Source organism: Haemaphysalis longicornis, unplaced genomic scaffold (assembly GCF_048455015.1).
Source record: "Haemaphysalis longicornis isolate Haplotype H1 unplaced genomic scaffold, Haemaphysalis longicornis Haplotype H1 scaffold_7, whole genome shotgun sequence".
Classification (NCBI taxonomy): domain Eukaryota; kingdom Metazoa; phylum Arthropoda; class Arachnida; order Ixodida; family Ixodidae; genus Haemaphysalis; species Haemaphysalis longicornis.
The window spans coordinates 120,608,559-120,626,896 of record NW_027526422.1 but is presented as its reverse complement, the minus strand read 5'-3'; the positions used below and the strand labels follow the sequence as shown (position 1 = coordinate 120,626,896).

The following is an 18,338-nucleotide window of genomic DNA, read 5'->3' as shown; positions in this document are numbered from 1 at the left end:
TCCTCGCCTGCATATCTATTTTATCTTGCAAACAAAAGTGTTAAACTGTCCCTGCGTTCACCGCGAAAAGTTTCCACAGACGTGGAGACATCGCAATCGAAGGTGCCGTTGGCTTTCACGGGGTGCATACCGTCACTTTTGTGGCTAAGTTACATTTACTTTCTCAAAGATAAAACTTCCTTAATCGTACCAATGGCGTCCTGTCAAAAAATTAATGCGCTTCCCCATAGACCGGTTGATCTTCCAAAATGCTCTGGCAAGATCTCTGGAAAAACGGCGCGTGCGTGAAACCGGGCTTCTACTGTGTCAAAAAGGCTACTTGAAAATCACGAAAGCGGAACGGTTCTTGATGAGACAATGCACGCATCGATCATACGGAAGGAGCCCGATCGTATACCTTTATCTCATAAACCACGTGTCGGTATACATTTAGATCGTTCGTAGATGCGTTTACTTAGTGCGCGAACATTGTCGCACGGGTTAGTTCTTCGTTTTTGATTTGGGTACTTGGAGGTTTGAAGATAGATTGAACACTTTTTACAGCGAAGCTTGTAGCGAAGGTGTTGCACTTTTGACGCAGTTTTGGTGTGAGAAAGCTTTCGCGCTTCTCAACTTTCTTTAGGAAGAGGTGGTAAAGATTTTGCGTCTTATTTTTGTTAGGACGCTTGATTATAATGTTTGCATACGTTTTGTTCCTTTAGCTGAAGCCGCTATCGACGCCAACGCCACCACATTTCTGTGACGTCGAGCTGGGACGTAGGTCTATAGTTTAAGCTCACAATACAATTTCACAGGTATTTGTGCACGGTGGAGAGGCCGGATGTGTAACGCTCCTCGAAAATTACCACGATTTTTTAAGAGCAAATAAAAGTGTTAATTATTTAACAAACAAATGAAGGTGCGACTTGTGCGGCAATATCCTGTAAACACTGTCGGCGTGTTTCCACCGCCTTGCGCCACTTCCATTAACATAGTAAGCGTAGTGCGCTTCATAAATACTCTACAATGCAATGACGTGCACCACTCTCAGAATAAACAAATTCTTCCTGACTAATTTACGAAGGTCATTCATCGGCTGCTGGCTAGAGGCGAAATCCTGGTCCCATCGCCCAGGTTTTTTTATTTCCGTTTTTTTCTCGCGGCGGAAATAGTTAGAGGGCAGGGGGTAGATTGATTTCTCTGGTCGTTAGAAAGTGGGGTAAATTAGTGTCGCAAGCGCGCACGCAGGCCAGTTAAAGGCGACGTAGTTCGAAGTTGGGTACGAACCATCTGCGAAGGTATTCAATAGGTAGGCTGGTGTGTAGGCTGCGTTGGAGAATAGTTTATTCGTGGATGTTTCACCGGATTGTGGAAGTTGAGGTTGGACTTAAAAGCGGCCTAGCACGGGTGCTATAGGAAAGCAGGGTCTATATTGTAACTCTCCCTCGCTACGACTTCGAAGATTGGGCAATGACTGAAAAAATACCCCTTCATAGCATCTATGAAGAATTTTCTTCAAGACAGCTCATACTTTACTCCTTGTAGCAATGCTCATCTTCCCTTTCCTAACCGCCTAAATCCCCTACGTAGACCACGAACCCTCCTTTTCCACATTGTGGGGGCTACTACTACTCGCAGCGTTGTTGATCCTCTTGATGGCGGTCAAGCGAATATTAACGGTGAAACATGCCTACTTAAGTGTGCAATGTTTTAAACCTTGACGTAGCAAGCCTTGGCTGCTGGCTAGTTGGTTCAGGATCTTTGAAAACAAGGCATACTGCAAAATTATACGAGGACAGAGTCATGAGGCTAACATGAGGCTAAAATTAACGCGTTCGTCATGTTACCCCCTGTCTCGGTCCTCATCCAATCGCCAAGTAAGTGTTCCTTGGACCTTCTCGGAATTGTTAAGCGCACACGTACACCTCCATGCGGCCATGTCCATGCTGAGTATCCTTCGGGAGAGGTCCATGAACGCCCCCGTGCATCCGGCGCTCACGTTGGCGTGCGCGAACGAACGCTGCAGTACGGGCACCACACTGGCCACGACACCCTTGAGGAGCGTCGATGCGCCACCGCCACCTCCTTCCCACTGGCCTGCCTTGCCACCGACGACGTCTTGAAACGCTCGGGACCCGGACTCGTCCTGCTGAGCCGCAGTTGAAGGGCGTCCAAGCGCGCAGCAGCCGATCGCCATGACGACGTGGAGCGTAAGACGCCGTGCACCCAGCATGGCTGCGGCGATAACGGGTGGTCCAAAGCGTGTTCAGTGCTCTGTAGGAGCGCAACAAACGGAACATTTACATAAAATGGCCATAGGCAAATGAATTAGCATGACGGTACAGTTCAAACAAATTGAGGAGAACAGAATGTAATTTGAGCAATGGTTGGCAACGTTTTATCGTCTGTACCTTTTCTCTAACCATTTTTAACCGTTTAGAAGATTAAACTCCCACCAACAGCCATAGGTGGCTCCTAGTCAGAACGATAGCTAGGAAAGCTCTCCACGCGCAACAATTTGTAGTGTGCGCAGTCACGCAATAAAACGCACGCTGTGGTATTGCAAACATGACATCTTCTGACATCAGCCGTATAGTATCTGAATCCCACTTTTGAGCGGAATGTTAGCACAAGTTGGCCTCACCTGTTTCACAAATACACTTAACGTTTCTTAAACGAAGCTACAAGGACAAGAAACTGACTTTGTTATGAACGGTAGTTTCTTAAATCCGGGACGATTTGCACCCCACCCCCTCTTGTACTGCGATACAGAGACGGCGAAAACGTTCTGGTGAAGCGAGAACTTGAGAGAAGCGTCTTTAATATGATGCGGGTTTACTATAATTATTTGTGTAAGCAGACTTATCAGTCGATTGAAGACTGCTAGAGCGAGATCTGGGGTCTTCTCTTCTAGCAGAAAATAAGTTACAGTGGTAGATTTCATAGAGCCCCACGCTTGAACTACACTAAAAACCTTTAGGTGGGTCAAGAGGGTATAAAAGTGTACAAATCAGCAAAAAACATTTCAGCTTTAAAATACGGTGGATTGCTGCTACTAATTACAATAATAGTGGCATAGTAGTGACTGATATTTATTGACACGAAGGTTTTCTAAAATGAATATAAGGCAAGAAAAATTAACTTCATCGCGTACATAGTGAGTGTAATAGAACTCTGGTTGATCTATATATCCCAGAAATTTTATTTTAACAAACTGGCCGCCAGTAATCGTTCCCGAAGATAGAACCATTGCTTACGACCATGTCGCTGATCGTATCATCAATGATGCCACTTCCAATGATAATGTGGTAGTGTCACGTGCCATAACTTATTGGTTCATGCTTTCCGAGTGTCAACATTATTTGCAGTGCACAAGAGAAAATTTAATTTGCCTTTGGCATACTGATCAAGTTAGAGACGCGTGCAGAATATGTTGCGAATGAACTAGGCACTTGCTGTTTGCAGCTGCGCGATTACAGCATGACAGAATTCAACATACACTGCTTATAACGCCTAGCTAATTGCAATAAATATCGACAGATTCTGGAAGCGCAGCAAATTCTAGAAAAGTTTTACTATTCCTGGCTTGCAAAACTCTACACCACGGAGGTATAGATCAGTAGTAACATAATCCACGCCAATGAATGTTTATCACCATTACGACAACGACAACGTTCCTTTGTTTAATTCGCCACTATCGGTGTCAGCTCGGTCGGTTGGTGAGCGAAAGCTCGAGTGTTCTCGATGTGTATTGCATATCTCTGTAAAGATATTAGAAACCATACGCACGCACGCACGCGGTGAACGACGAATTGCGCTGCTCCGGGAGTCACCTCTCTGCAAGGTCAAGGCACGGCTGCAAAATGCGTACGCATCTCCAGTTACTCCAGAATGCTCCGTAAATCAGTTTTGCTGCATCCGACGGCTGCATGCGGCGGAAAATGTCGTCGCACATCGGGCAGGCGCGTGTGCGTTAGCTCAGGCATCGCCTACTCCGGGCAGCACAGCTATTCAAACAGTCTGCGTATATGAGTGATGGTGACCCGTGAAGGCCTGCAGAGCGAACTGGTGTGCCGTGGCTCATGCAAGGTCAAGCGCCGCGGCCACTACGTTTTTGAACATCGATTCGGGCTCACGTGTAGAGAGTACCATATGAGTGACGCGAGGTACTTGTGGATCATATCAAGCAACAGCAAGCCAACACGGCCGCTGAGACATTGTAGCGAGGCAGAAATGGACAGACAGAATTGCGGCAACATTTGAATTCTTAGGGTTTTCGCGCCACAACTTGGTCTATGAGGTGCGTCATGAAGGAGAAACAATTTAGTCCTCCAGGAGATAACGTGCGCGGGAACCTCGACATGTGCACACGGGCGTTGCTGTTTTTCGCCTCCATCAATAACGGCAAAATTAATTACGCAACGCGAGGCAATTCTGGCTGAGTCATAAAACTTTATGCTACGCGTTGCTGCAGGTTGCTGTTTTTCGTTAAGCTGTGTCTAACGTTCCGTCCAGACGGAACGGCAGCTGTCACTAAAGTTCCGTCCAGAGGTAACACAACTCGCGTTGAGAGCAGTCTCTCTTGATTTTTACCCAACCGGCCAAACCGCTACCGCTCACTGACTTGCCAGAATTACTGATAATTATTAATCATTATTAATAATTACAGATGGTCGGACTAACTCTAGCTCTATCCGAATGGATCTCCAAGCCGCCACCCGACGCCCGCTTCACAATATTTCAGTGAGAGCAGTCGGTCTTGATTTTTACCTAACCGGCCAAACAGCTTCCGCTCACTGACTAGCCAGAGTCACTGTTAATTATTAATCACTGGTAATAATTGCAGATCGGGCGTAACTGGCGATGGCCACGTCGGCCTTGGCTCCAGTGAGCGGGAGCGGTTCGGCCGCTTGAGTAAAAAACCAAGACCGACTGCTCTCACCGTGTGAATTCTAAAGCGGGCGTGAAGTTTTGCTGTTACAAAACGCTAACCACGCGGCCACACACACACACACACACACACACACACACACACACACACACACACACACACACACACACACACACACACACACACACACACACACACACACACACACACACACACACACACACACACACACACACACACACACACACACACACACACACACACACACACACACACACACACACACACACACACACACACACACACACACACACACACACACACACACACACACACACATGCACACGCACACGCACACGCACGCACACACACACGCACACGCACACGCACGCACGCACGCACGCACGCACAAAAAAAAACGCGTTGCGAGAATCGAACCACGCACTACAACGTCCGTAATCAGCGGCAGAACCACTACACCAAATCTCAGAACGAGAAACGGCGGCTAATCGGCTGGTTTTAAGTGCGATGCACTTCTTAAGCGACCCTGAACCTGCGTCCACCGGCGATGTCCGCATAGCATACCCACGTGGGGGATTGGCCAGGAATCTCCTCGTCTTCCTTGGCAACGGGGGGAGATGGGGATTGGCCAGGAATCTCCCCGTCTTCCTTGGCAACGGGGGGAGATGGGCGCGCGCTGCCTGGCCGCTGACATGGCACATACCCACGTGGGGGATTGGCCAGGAATCGGGCGTGAGAAGGGCTAATGCACCCGCTTAAAGGAGTACTGACACGAAATTTCAAAGCTGAGATCCGCTCTAGCAATCAATTGGCGATGTCCGCATACCATACCCACGTGGGGGATTGGCCATTAATCTCCTCGTCTTCCTTGGCAACGGGGGGAGATGGGCGCGCGCTGCCTGGCCGCTGACATGGCACATACCCACGTGGGGGATTGGCCAGGAATCGGGCGTGAAAAGGGCTAATGCACCCGCTTAAAGGAGTACTGACACGAAATTTCAAAGCTGAGATCCGCTCTAGCAATCAAGTACAACGACAACACAAATAGGCGTCTGTGAATGAATGCATCTTTCTTTCTTTGTAGTTGTGTGTATGTGTGTGATCTCTCTTTCGCGAACATTACCGAACCGCGCAAATTCAACTCGTGCATTCGCACTTTCACATTCTTCCCCTCGGGGAAATGCGGGGAATTTTTGATTTGGCGTTCATTCTGGACGGAACTTTAGCAGTTTTTAGCGTTCCGTCTGGACGGAACGCTACTTCCTTTTTGTTAATACCCTGCCATGCCTGGACATAGTCGGCGTCGAACACAATCCAATACAGCTACAAACTGCGGGATCTTTCTGCTAAAACAAAACGTTAATCAGCATCCAGTTTACCGCTAAACCCACACAGAATGCACTGCCGGAGCCCGCATCAGCCACGCTGATGACGTGGCCAAAGTCACGCGAACCACGTCCCTGCGTGCTGTCAGTGGCTACGTCACAACTTCTTGCGGTTTGGGCATTTACGGTAGCTTTGCCATTTGTATTCTACTTTCCCATAAGCACTCATTTGGTCAGTCCAAGATTGCCTCGACGTAAGTTGAACTGCGTGAATATAAACTCACCACACCTTAAATTATCCAACGAGGCTAACGATCATTCACGTCAGGTGTCATTAACGCGGTTGATCAATCGTATGCTTCGAATAGGATTTATAACCCTCGGAATTATCTCTTCCACTATAATAATTTATGAATTTTCGTTCCTCCCCATAAAATCAAGCATTTCGAGCTACAAAACTGGTCCTGCAAATAATTGTAAATATGTGTGTAATTCCCTCCAAAAAATGCTTTCAGCTTTTTTGTACTTAGGTAAATTTCTATCAAAGGGCATTTTCAGTGAGCATAGCAAGTCATGTTCTAATGGGTCTCGCGCGATACGAAAAGTTTCGAAGATAAGGGTTGGCAAATAGACGTCCGCGGGTGTGGGCTACCGCCCTTGCTAGGCTTCACATTAGGCTTAATGGTAGGCCTAACGATTTTCCTTGGAGATCTCAAATCCTTTAGTATATCAAGTAACATGCGCTACACTCCTTCCAGATACCTGTCTAAACAAACATTTCGTGTCAGAGTTGGTTTAGCACAATTAAACGTTCACGTGCAAGAGAACGACGTGCCTCAAGGTGGCATTTGAGTCGCAGCTTGTTTGTAGTTAAGATGAATTCTCTCCGGAGGGCATTGCCACCAACCATTCCCTGCCTATGTATGTAGATGACGTTCATCATCATCATCCTATCTACGCCCACTGCATGGCAAATGCTTCTCCCATGCATCTGCAATTATCCCGGTCATGTGCTAACTGCGACCATTTTATCCCCGCAAACTTCTTGGTCTCATCTGCCCATCTAACTTTCTGCCGCTCCCTGCCACGCTTTTCTTCTCTAGGGATCCACTCTGTTACCATTAATGACCAACGGTTATCTTGCCTTCGCATTACATGTCCTGCCAACACCCATTTCTTCATTATTTCTACTAGTATGTCCTTAATACGCGTTCGTTCCCTGACCGACTCCGCTCTCTTCTTGTCTCTTAATTTTATGCATATGATCTTCCGTTCCATTGCTCGCTGAGTCGTCCTCAATATAAGCCGAACCCTTTTAGTGAGCCTCCAAGTTTCTGCCCCGTAGGTGAGTACCGGTGAAATGCAGCTGTCGTACACTTTCTTCTTCAGGGACAATGGTAGGCTGACATTCATTATCTGAGAATGCCTGCTGAATACACTCCACCCCATTCTTATCGTTCTAATTATCTCTGCTTCATGGTTGGGATCCGGCATCACTACTTGGCCTAAGTAAACATATTCGCTTACCACTTCCAGTGCCCCGCCACCTATCTCAAACCGCTGTGCTCTCCTTAGGTGATTAAGCATTATTTTAGTTTTCTGCCTATTAATTTTCAGGCCCACGATTCTATTTTGCTTGTCCATTGCGGTAATCATGCTTTGCAATTCGCCCCCCCGAGTTACTGTGCAAGGCAACATCATCTGCAAATGTAAGGCTACTGATGTATTCTCCATTAACCATTAATCCCACCAATCCTAATCCAATGTTCTGAATACATCATGTAAACATGCTGTGAATAACATTGGAGATGGCGTTCAAATATCCTTTAAATCATGCAACATATTTATATGCGAACGTCAGGTCCACCTTGGGGTAAAGAAACTTGCTCGCTGGGTGGACGAAAATTGTTTAAAGTAATCCTGCTAACAGTACCTGCCTTGTATTTTTGAAGAGGTGCGTTATCCAAGCGGACCCGGACATTAAGCTCCATGGCGACTTAATTTCTTTAAAAATGAACGCAAGATTTTAGGTGTAGTCTTAGACGAAAAACTCGTTCATTCCACACATCAAATGACTCAAGCATAAATGCCGCAAAACGATAAACATTTTTAAGGTCCTGTCACACCAGTCCTGTGGTGCAGATAAGAAACAGCTCTTACGTGTTTTCACAAGGTTGGTGAGGTCTCGCTTGGACCATAGCTTGGACTATGGAAGTGTCGTGTATGGTTCGGAAACGAAAACAGCACTGAAAATGCTAGACCCAGTGTTACACTTAGGGCTTCGTCTTGAGTCGAATGCTTTTCGCGCTAGCCCTGTACAAAGCCTGTACGTTGAGTGCAATAAATGGCCTCTAGATAATTAGCGAGCATACATAGAACTTCTGTATGCTTTTGAAAGCTCATCGATGCCTCAACATCCTTTTAAGTCAGCTTTTACGATACATCCAAATCCCAACTCCTGCAAAATCGTCCATCCTCTTCTGTACCCTTCCCTTACAGAGTTAGAGAGGAAGCGTCGGAGCTTTAGATACCATCAAAACATGTGTAACAGATTTTATAGCACCATGGCATCGCTGCCCTCTACCATATGACATATCTCTCACTCACAGAAAAAAAACTGAGTGCCCAGACCTGCAATCCTGCAGCACTTCTTGTCTCTGCAGCATAAATAACAGTGTCCAGAATTTTACGCTGACGCCTCAAAAACTGCCACTTCTCTCTCCGGTGCTGCGCACGGACACAGCTTCAATGTCAGTAAAACTATGAATTGCAATACTAGTATCTTTGCAGCAGAGGCCTATGGTATACTTCTTGTTGTTAAACAGATCCTTCAAAGTCAAATTCCACAATATATTGTCTATACAGATTCCCTTAGTGTTGTGCGGGCATTGGCATCCCCAAGGATTTCCAAGAACCATTTTCTCAATCTTCTCTTCAATGCCATTATTTCTGTATATTCCCAAATACTTGATGTGGTTTTTTGCTGGGCCCCCAGCTCAATCTGGGATCGCCGATAATGAGGCGGCATGTCACATGGCAACTATTGCGGCACTTACAAATACAGTGAACATTACAACGCTAACGTACACTGACCACACATGAGACAACACCTTCGCAAAACATAGCAGGCAGACTGGAATGAAGATACAAACAACGAAATTCACGTAATAAAGCTACTGTTGAGACCATACACCACCGACATACGCAACGACACACCGAAGTTTCCTTGGCCAGGTTACGGATAGGCCACACACACGTAACATACTCACACCTGCTCAGTGGTTCCTCAAAACTATTGTGCGGCAGGAGCGGAGAGCCCCTGTCCGTAACACATATCCCAACATAATGCAAAGCACTAGACACAACACGACATAAACACTTTCCAGATCTATACAGATACAACTTTCTGCTGCATATGATTTCAGGTCATATGATTTCAACTCAAGCACCAGAAAAATAAAACACGTTCTCTCTCTAGAACCATTGGATCGCCGACGGCAAATCCCTCTCCGATGGATTTTTCACATATACGTTTGTAGCATTTATTTTATTTAATTATTCCCAGTTTATTCCCCATTACCCAGTATAACAGTTAACATTTAACTATAACCTAAAACTATTGCCACCATAACATGCACATTTATTTTCTATTACCGACTATAAACGCTGTTTCCCCGTCACGCACATTGTACAACCAGCGTAGTTTCACTCGCATTTACAGAAACACGAACGCATCTAATTCATCCGCTCTCCCCCGTGTTATCCGCTCGAGGAACGATCTTCTTGATAATATCGCATCGCCGACTAACCCGTAAACACTCCTTCATCACCTGCAGATCGTCGTCGTCGTCGTCATCATCAGCATCACCATCAGCAGCAGCAGCAGCAGCCGCAGCAGCCCACTCAGGTCCACTAAAGGACGACGGCCTCTCCCGCTGAAACCGCTCCTCTCCTGCGCTGCTGGAGTTAACAGTTTAACCCCCGAATTTTCTTATTTCATCTCTGCATCGGATTAATGGCCTTCCCCTTCTTCTAAACCCATCTCTCTGTATCCACTCTGTTACCCCAATTGTCTACCCGTTGCCGGTTCGTGTCCCTACATAGCCAGCCCAAGTCAATCTCTTTTTGTTTATTTGAACAATGGCTCTAGCTTGTTCTCCGATCCAAGTAGCTCGTTTCCTGCCCCTAAGTGTTATTCCTAATATTATTCGTTCCATGGCCCGTTGAGCCGACCTAAGGTTGCTTTCTAGTTGTGTAGTAAGGCGCCAAGTTCCACCCTGATCAGAAAAGGGGCCACCAAGCCGGGAATCAAACCCACGTCCTTGGGCTCAGCAGCACTACGCCTTAGCCACTGAGCCACCGCGGCGGGTGCCCTTTATTCTACTGCAACGACTAGCGTGTCCCCCGCTCCCCTTTCTGTTTCTAATTTTCCGATTGGGATTTGCTTGATGCTTTTATTTCTTGTATAAATTCTCTTTCCAGGCTGGTTGTGATGATTTTATTTTTTAGCATTCCTTGACTTACTTGACTTGTTGATGTATACCTATTATATCTTGTTTTGTTATAATTATCTCAGCAAATCCCTTCTTACCCAGTGCCCTGCTAGGCTTGCAAGGTGCTTTGCATAAATAAAATTTCCGAAACTCCACAAAGAGGACTAATTCATACTTTTAAAGACGATAGACTTTCTTGGGCTACTTAAACCCAGAAATTTTGGTCCGTCTGTATGTCTGTCCGTCTGCGACTTGGTTTAGCCGCCCGGCCAAAGTGAAACGAAGTCTGCACAATAGCCTTATATACTAACAGTGAAATCTAAACGTCTAAGTCCGGTTTACATGTTCATACTTGTCAACATTGTTGAACAAGAACAAGGCATTACGCAAATATAAGACCGGAAATTATTACACACGAGATATTTAGTGTTCCGTTATAAAAACAAATTTCATGGATGCTCGGTTTTTGCGAAATGAAATACTACATCCAGAGTAGTAGTAGTAGTATAAACGTTTATTTGCCATAGATGGTAAAGGAGCGGAAGATGATCTCCTGCGTCGGTCTTGAGGGGATCGCCCCCTTTGATTGGCGTCCCTAGTCCTGGATGCCATAGCTGTCGCCAGCTCCACTATTGCTTGTGGCGGCATTTTAATAAATCAAGCGGCAACGGTTACGAAAGGTTCCACTAGATAGGTTCTGCTTGGAACTCACGCGCACTGGGGCAACGCGGTTCTATAAACGTTGAAGTAGGGCGCCTCGATTCACGCGCGTCTCCGCCGTACGACAGCGCTGGCATCGAGGTACCCGGTCTGGAGCAGTGGAAGGGGTAAATTCAAATTCTTTTAAGCAAACCTTTAGCGTGATTACCTTGGGAGGAGCGCGACGCAAGACGCACAACATGAGGGGTGAGCGGGAAAGCGAAAGCAAGCATTTACTTTGCAAATGTCGACAAAGAATATCGTCTTTTGTCGACATTTGCAACGGGAGGAGCAGATACGCGGCAAATGTTTTTTTTTTGTCTTGGACAACTTGAGACTGGCATGCTAGTTATTTCATTCAACCAAAAACACGGTACAGATGGCGCTAGATTTGGACAATTTACAAGAAAAATAACGCACGATTATTCATTCTTATCAAGGAGGCTTTACAAAATGCTGAAATAAACCTGTCTTAAATTAGCCATATTGTTTAGGGCCAACAGTCTCGCTGGCCTGCAGTGTAAAATTATCGCAGGAAATTACGCATAAAAACAGTATTTAAGCATCCTGCGCTGGATTTGTAGCGATCAGCGCAGAGCGCAGTGCCCTAAGCACGGGAAACTTGTTGCCACACTCGCCGCTGTAGTCGTCAAAGTCCACGTCAAACACGGCCAGTCCTCTCACCATCTCCGTCGCGAAGCCCGTGCTGTGGGGGCCCAGTGAGGACATCCAAGCCCGGCCGCCGTCCCAGGCCACGAAGCACTCGCTCACGTTATCGTGCCACTTGTACCAGGGCTGCTTGCAGATCTCGCGGTACGGCACGCCGCGAATGAACGTGGCCGGCGACCCGACCTCGTGGCGGCTCCCGTTCTTCAGATGGAACTTGAGGCCGACCAATGAGACGCCCATCAGGAGTCGATGAGGCGCCGCCACCATCCTGCCCCCTCCGTAGTCGCCCGCGTCGAAGACGTAGTCCGCCACTCCGCCCGCCGAAGGCGAGAGAAGCGTCCTGGAGAGCTGGTAGACGAACTCGAGCGAGGCACCTTCGTGGACGCTGCGCCGAGGATGGGGGCAAGTGGCGAACGGGGGCCGAGACTCCGCGTCGTACCCTTGCGACGGCGGCGTGATGACCAGCATGCCCCTGGTGTTGGCGTAGACCTCCGTGCGGTAGTAGCGCACCTGTTGGCGGACGTCGCGTGGCAGCACCACCGCCACGCGCACGCGTCGCAGCGCCATGATGAGGTCGTGCACGCGAATGCCGTTTGTGAGCCGCTCGAGGTCCTCGAAGTGGACGGCCAGGCCACCGGCGCCCAGTGTCAGCACCTCGTCCGACAGCCGTGTGGCCAGGAGCGCCGGGTTCTGCAGGACGGTGTCCAGGTTGTGGATGAGCGCCCGGTGGCCGCCCAGGGCAAGGAACAGGTGTCTCTGCGGGAGGAACTCCTGGCCCAGCACCCGCAAGAAGAGCCGCAGGTGCTTGCTGACCACCAACCGTCCTTTGGTGCTCACGTCCACGCAGCAGAAAACTACGTCCGTGCATAGCTGCGCGGGGAAGTCGTACACCGAAAAGCCCGGCGAGCGGGTTTGGCTGCGGTCGTCATAGAAGCAGAGTAACAGCCATGGGGCGACTGGCCCACCTTTTGCCGAACTCCCGAATGGTTTCCCTTTAGCAGCGAGCGCCGGTCCCACTGTAGCGGCTTGCAGTACTTGTTGCGTTGACTCACTCGTTGCGACTGCCGTCGACGTTGACAATTCCGTTGATGAAGTTGTCGCGATGGTAGGCAGTGTGGTTGTGCTCGCTGCGATAGACGAAGTGCTTCGGGGTATCGCTGACGACGAACTCGAGGAATCCGGAGACACAATAGGTAATGTGGTTGTACTCGCTGCGGCAGACGAAGTACTTAGAGGCATCGTTGGCGACGAATTCGAGGAAGCTGGAGACGAATCATGCCGCAACGTGGCCTCAGAACGTTTCCTCGCTGTCTCCTCAGCGTCATTTCGAGAAGCATTAATGATCGTCGCTACGTCAGCGTAGTAGACCTCTTCATCGTCGCCAGCAAATACCAGCCCGTGCTCGTTCAACCCGATGCTACCGTTGCTCTTCTCCCGCACGGATCCTGTCCCCATGCTAACGCTATCATCTATTGCCCCGATTCCTTGCACGTCATTAACATCCTCTCCAGAAAAGTTACGGTCGCGGCTGGCGACCTTTGACTCGTTCGATCCGCGCTCATGTTTCGCTGCGATGGAGGGAAGCTTTTCCGCTGACCATAGAGGGACGTGCACGGGGTGAATGAGGTGAGGGTCCGCTGCCACTGGCGGCGATGGTTCGGTGGTAGCCTTTTCCGGCTGAGTCAGGTACCGCGCGGCGACGATCGAAGAAGTGGTGCCGTTAGCGAGGACCTCCTCATCCGGGTTTTGCGTGATGATCCTGAACACGAAGGCTATGCCGCATACGCCGACCAGGAACATCGTCCCCATGACGGCCACGTATGCCTTGTTGCCGAAGCTTGCCCATGATGGCTTGGGCTGCCACCGTACCTTAAGCAGGTGGACAGGAACCGACTCTTCGCTCATATTGTGGCTATAGCGGGGCCAGCAAGGACGAGGTGGACGGTAGAATACGAAGAGGATACTGGGCGACTAAAGCTCGACAAAGAACGAGGGGCAGGCGCGTGAATCGTGGCGCGTGGCGCACGGTCGCTGTTGCACACGCCAAGTCGATCTTCTCTTCTTTATATAAAACGGCCCTCGTGAATCTCAGCCGTTTTTTTAACGTGGGATGACTTGAGCTCATTTTACTAAGTAGCTGTCTCCGCTCTTCGCGTTTCATTGCGGTTTCTGGGGAGTAAAAATCTCCGTAAACGACTGCCTCGCTTAGTTCAATGCCTTATTGCGAAACTGTTGTATGCAAATGCAACGAGAAAGTAGAAGGCGGATATCATCATTATCGTCATGGTAATTTAATCATTTAGATATTTCTTTTGATGAAATTTTGGTAATTTAATCATTTAGATATTTCTTTTGATGAAATTTTCCCCTTTAATGCTAAATTACTCGCTCTGAATCTTTTGACAGGCCTCCTACAGTATCATCTGAACGGTTTCCCTAACCACGTCATTATTGCAACAGATGCCTCTGTCCGGAAGGAGAAGGCAGGCGTGGGTTTTTTTTTTTCTCCTGGTCTAGACTGGGCCTTTCCCCTCCGGTTGCCAAACTTTCTTACTTCTTTCCACGCAGAGTTTCTCGCAATGGTCTTGGCCCTTCGTAGGCTTGGTTCTTCTACACAACAGGCAATAATTCTCACGGATTCACTTTCCGTTTGCTCTGCACTTACTTTCACAACGTCTACCCTCTACGTCGAGCTCTATACTTCATCGCATTCCTCCCTCGGAGAACTTGGTTTGGTTTGGGTGCCTGTACATGCTAGTATCCGGCTTAATGAATCGGCAGATGCCCTGGCGGGAATGGCATTGAGCGGTCCAGTAGTGGTGGTTCGGTCACCCATTAACCTCATCAGTCGGCTCGCTTTCGTAGACTGCGCGTACTTATTAGAACTATGCCTGATTCTGTTTACGAAGACTCGGAGCTCGAGAACCTCGGGTACACATGAAACTGCAGCATAAGCCAGTCGCGAGCTTGCGAAGTCAGCCTCACTAGCTTTCGCTGTCACCTGCCACATTTAAATTTTGACCGTGTCTAGAGCGCCATCCGACGGTATTATAAACACTCCGCTATATCGACGTCCACCGGCGTTTTGTAACAGAACTTCCGCGTTTGGCATCACATCGCCATAGATAACATAAAGCTAGGTAAACCAGGCGTCCACGGAAATACGTCACCGCTGCCACCCGGAAGCTACGACTGAGGCAGCAAGATTCGAGGGCTCCGCTGATTGTGTAATGTGGCGAAATGGTAACAGAAGTCTGGAAAGGAGGACAATGATACAACGTCGGATACGAAGGAAGGGACACGCGTTTTTAGCAGGTGCCGCGCCTACGCGGTAAAGTTTGTTCTATGCCCAGTCGGTGGTGGTATGCCTGGCAGACACGGCCGCCAGCCGTGTCCACAACTTAAGGCATCCCACCAAAAGGTGTTTACACCAGAAGATAAAAAATACAAATTTCCGGTAATTCATGCCCCGAAGCTACACGTGGGCTACGAGCCGTGTCGTAGTGGAAGCCTCCGGAAGAATTTCGATCACTGTAGGATCTTTAACGTGCGCCGAAGTCCCGACACACTGACGTCTTTGTTTTCTGCTTCCATGAGGAAACCGGCCGCTGCGGCCGGGAATTGAACCCGCTTTCTTGGGATCAATAGCTCAACGCCTTACCCACTGAGCTACCTCGGCTTGTTTTCCAGCGGGGCTTATGCCGGCACCAACGTTGCGTGACCTAACTAACGCAGGACGAAAGGATTAACGCCGGTGTCTCAGGAATCAAGGAAGGCATAGGCTATAAGGATAAAAGAAGTAAAATAAAGCCCACTATATTAGATCTAATCACATAAACTTTTCAATATTTCCACGGTTCCGTCTCCGCTGCAAGCTCGGTTTGGAAAACTACAGATGGCGCCGCCACCCGGCGAAGCTAAAAATTCCCCTAAAAATAGGTACGGATGTCCTCCCAGAGAACAGTCGCGTACGAAGGCTCTGCGTTGCTCTAAAGACAAGCGGTAGTGCAAAACTCACAATCGCCAAAAACAGATCGTTAATCAATTGCCCACAAAGAAAACGCCCAACCGAGAGCAGAGCAAGAAAAAGAGAAAAAGGAGTCATAAGACTCATGCAACCACTGATCATGACCCAACTATTGCAGCGCCTACCGTGCCCCAAATTTACTTGCTGCGATGAAAGTGCAAGGAACACCATCATCAGGACTGCATATAAGGCACTTCTCGACATCGCAGTTTTGACCACGACACGAACTAACAAAGGGTGGACGGCCAGGCTAACAGAATGGACATGCATAGACGGGTCTAGAAGAAGGTGAAGGTCATACTCTCGATGCAGCGGTAAAATAACAATATTCGGAGCAAAGAATGCACTCGGGAACCAGAGGGCAAGAGCGGGTGAAGGTCAATGGGACAGTTCTTCGCCCTGTAGCCGACCTAAGTAGGATGTTAGTTATAATGACGATGAATATGTCCTCAACTTGTATTCCTAACGAATTTACAGAAAACGAAGAAACCACTTTCCTAGCGCCAAGAAAGCGGATGGACAAACAAAATCGGGAGGAGCCATCGTACCCCCCGACCGCCACCCCTCCCTTTGAAAACAAACTACTGCACGCCATGGTAGACATGGCACCGATCCAGTGACCCCGCCAGAAAACTCTCCTCTACTAATAATATGGAATCATACACAAGAAGTGGCGATATGGCAGGATAAAGTTCATTTGGGGAAAGTTTCAGTATCATAAGACCACAGTATACACCGACTCGGGGATGTACAAAAGCACGAGGCCCGAATTGTGGTAGCTGACTAATCTGGCAATCCTTGACCCTCCAACATACAAGAACAACCAATTGGAAGTTGGAGCCATCTTATTGGCAATCGTAATAATGGAAGTATCAACTAGAAGCGCAACATCATTACAGCCTCTCAAAGGACACTGCAGGCAGAATACCTAAGCGCTTCGTGCATTATTCCCATCCACAAAAGAAAAAAGTTAAAAACGTCACCTGGACACCCGGACATAGTGGTCTGGAAGACAATGACGCACTGACCAAAAGGCACATGAACTCACATACCGTGCTCCTTGTGACTACGACTACCACACTGGCCTCCTCGGAAAAACGTTAAGAACGAATCTTCATCCTATGCCCATAGGAACACGATCTTTCCCCTTGCTACAACGACGTCTCAGTTCCGAAGAATCACGAACTCTGTGGACGAAAAACCAACACAAGTACCAGAAAATCTATGTGCGTTAAGGTGTTCTGCAGGAACATTAGACATTAACTTTAAACTGTGATAAAATAGGAGAAACATTCACCCTCTTGCACGCAACTTGGCCAAGTGCAAGGATATGTATGGTTAGGGGAGAACAACTTAAACAAATAACATATTCCACTTCTTCGAGACATGGGAGGCAGCTTTGAACAGCTCGTTTCCTCAAGATCAGCGCGAGCTGATTAAGAGGGCAAGGGAAGGAGCTGCTGCATCTGGGCTCAGGTTCCAAGTTTAAGCTCCCTACCATCTCTTTACCCCATTTTCTTGCCACACCTATTTGATCCTGAAAAAGGTATTATCTATCTTTCTCTCGCTCTCTCTTCGAAAAACGCAAAATTATTCGGTCCGGCCTAGACATCACAGAGTATACATTTTGATACACTGACACTGACGCCTCCTCGTTAAACTTATCAACACCTCGCCTCTGCAATCTTTCACTCTCACATTTTAAGCTACAGAAGCGCCGAGAGCCTTTGTCTCTTCTGGGCCACGACGATTATAAAAACCCTCGTTGCTAGTCTTTCTCTTTTCGATGACCTTTACTACTGGTGTAGCATAGATCTGAAATGCAGCAACAACCTGCACAAACGCTCCATGGGATTTGAAGTATTGCTATCGTGCCTTATATCTTAGGATCCAAACTTAGATATCTGCAATTTTTTTTTACCTTTTTTACTCCTGTCTATAATCTTCTAACTTTTATATCCCTAGTTCTCCACTGCTAATCCATTCTAATATTTAAATATCTTTCTTTTCCCCCAAAACCTACATACAGTAGACTCTCTATAAACGGAACTTCAAGGGACCGAAAACGTTAGTCCTGTTTAACACGAGTTCCGTTTACTGGGAGGGATATGTGAAAGTGCAAATTATTTTCGTACACACTCTTAATACCATTTCATGGCAATCTAAGCCCTACAAGGTGAATGTAGCTGATAGTTTTTCAGAAAGCAAGAAAACTACAAGAGGTTTAAGCACAG

The 18,338-nt window shown here is 47.8% G+C and overlaps 1 protein-coding gene across 1 annotated transcript in view; it reads right to left on the bottom strand.

Moving 5' to 3' along the window:
- LOC144144996 (nose resistant to fluoxetine protein 6-like) overlaps nucleotides 1-3,870 on the bottom strand; it is a 38,159-nt gene extending 34,289 nt beyond the window's left edge. The window contains exons 1-2 of the mRNA XM_077676495.1: nucleotides 3,777-3,870; nucleotides 1,903-2,253 (exon numbers count right to left, since the gene is read on the bottom strand). Of these exons, the coding sequence (XP_077532621.1) occupies nucleotides 1,903-2,212 (310 nt within the window). The 5' untranslated portion in view covers nucleotides 2,213-2,253; nucleotides 3,777-3,870. The remainder of the gene's footprint in view (nucleotides 1-1,902; nucleotides 2,254-3,776) is intronic.
- Nucleotides 3,871-18,338: the final 14,468 nt, after the last annotated feature.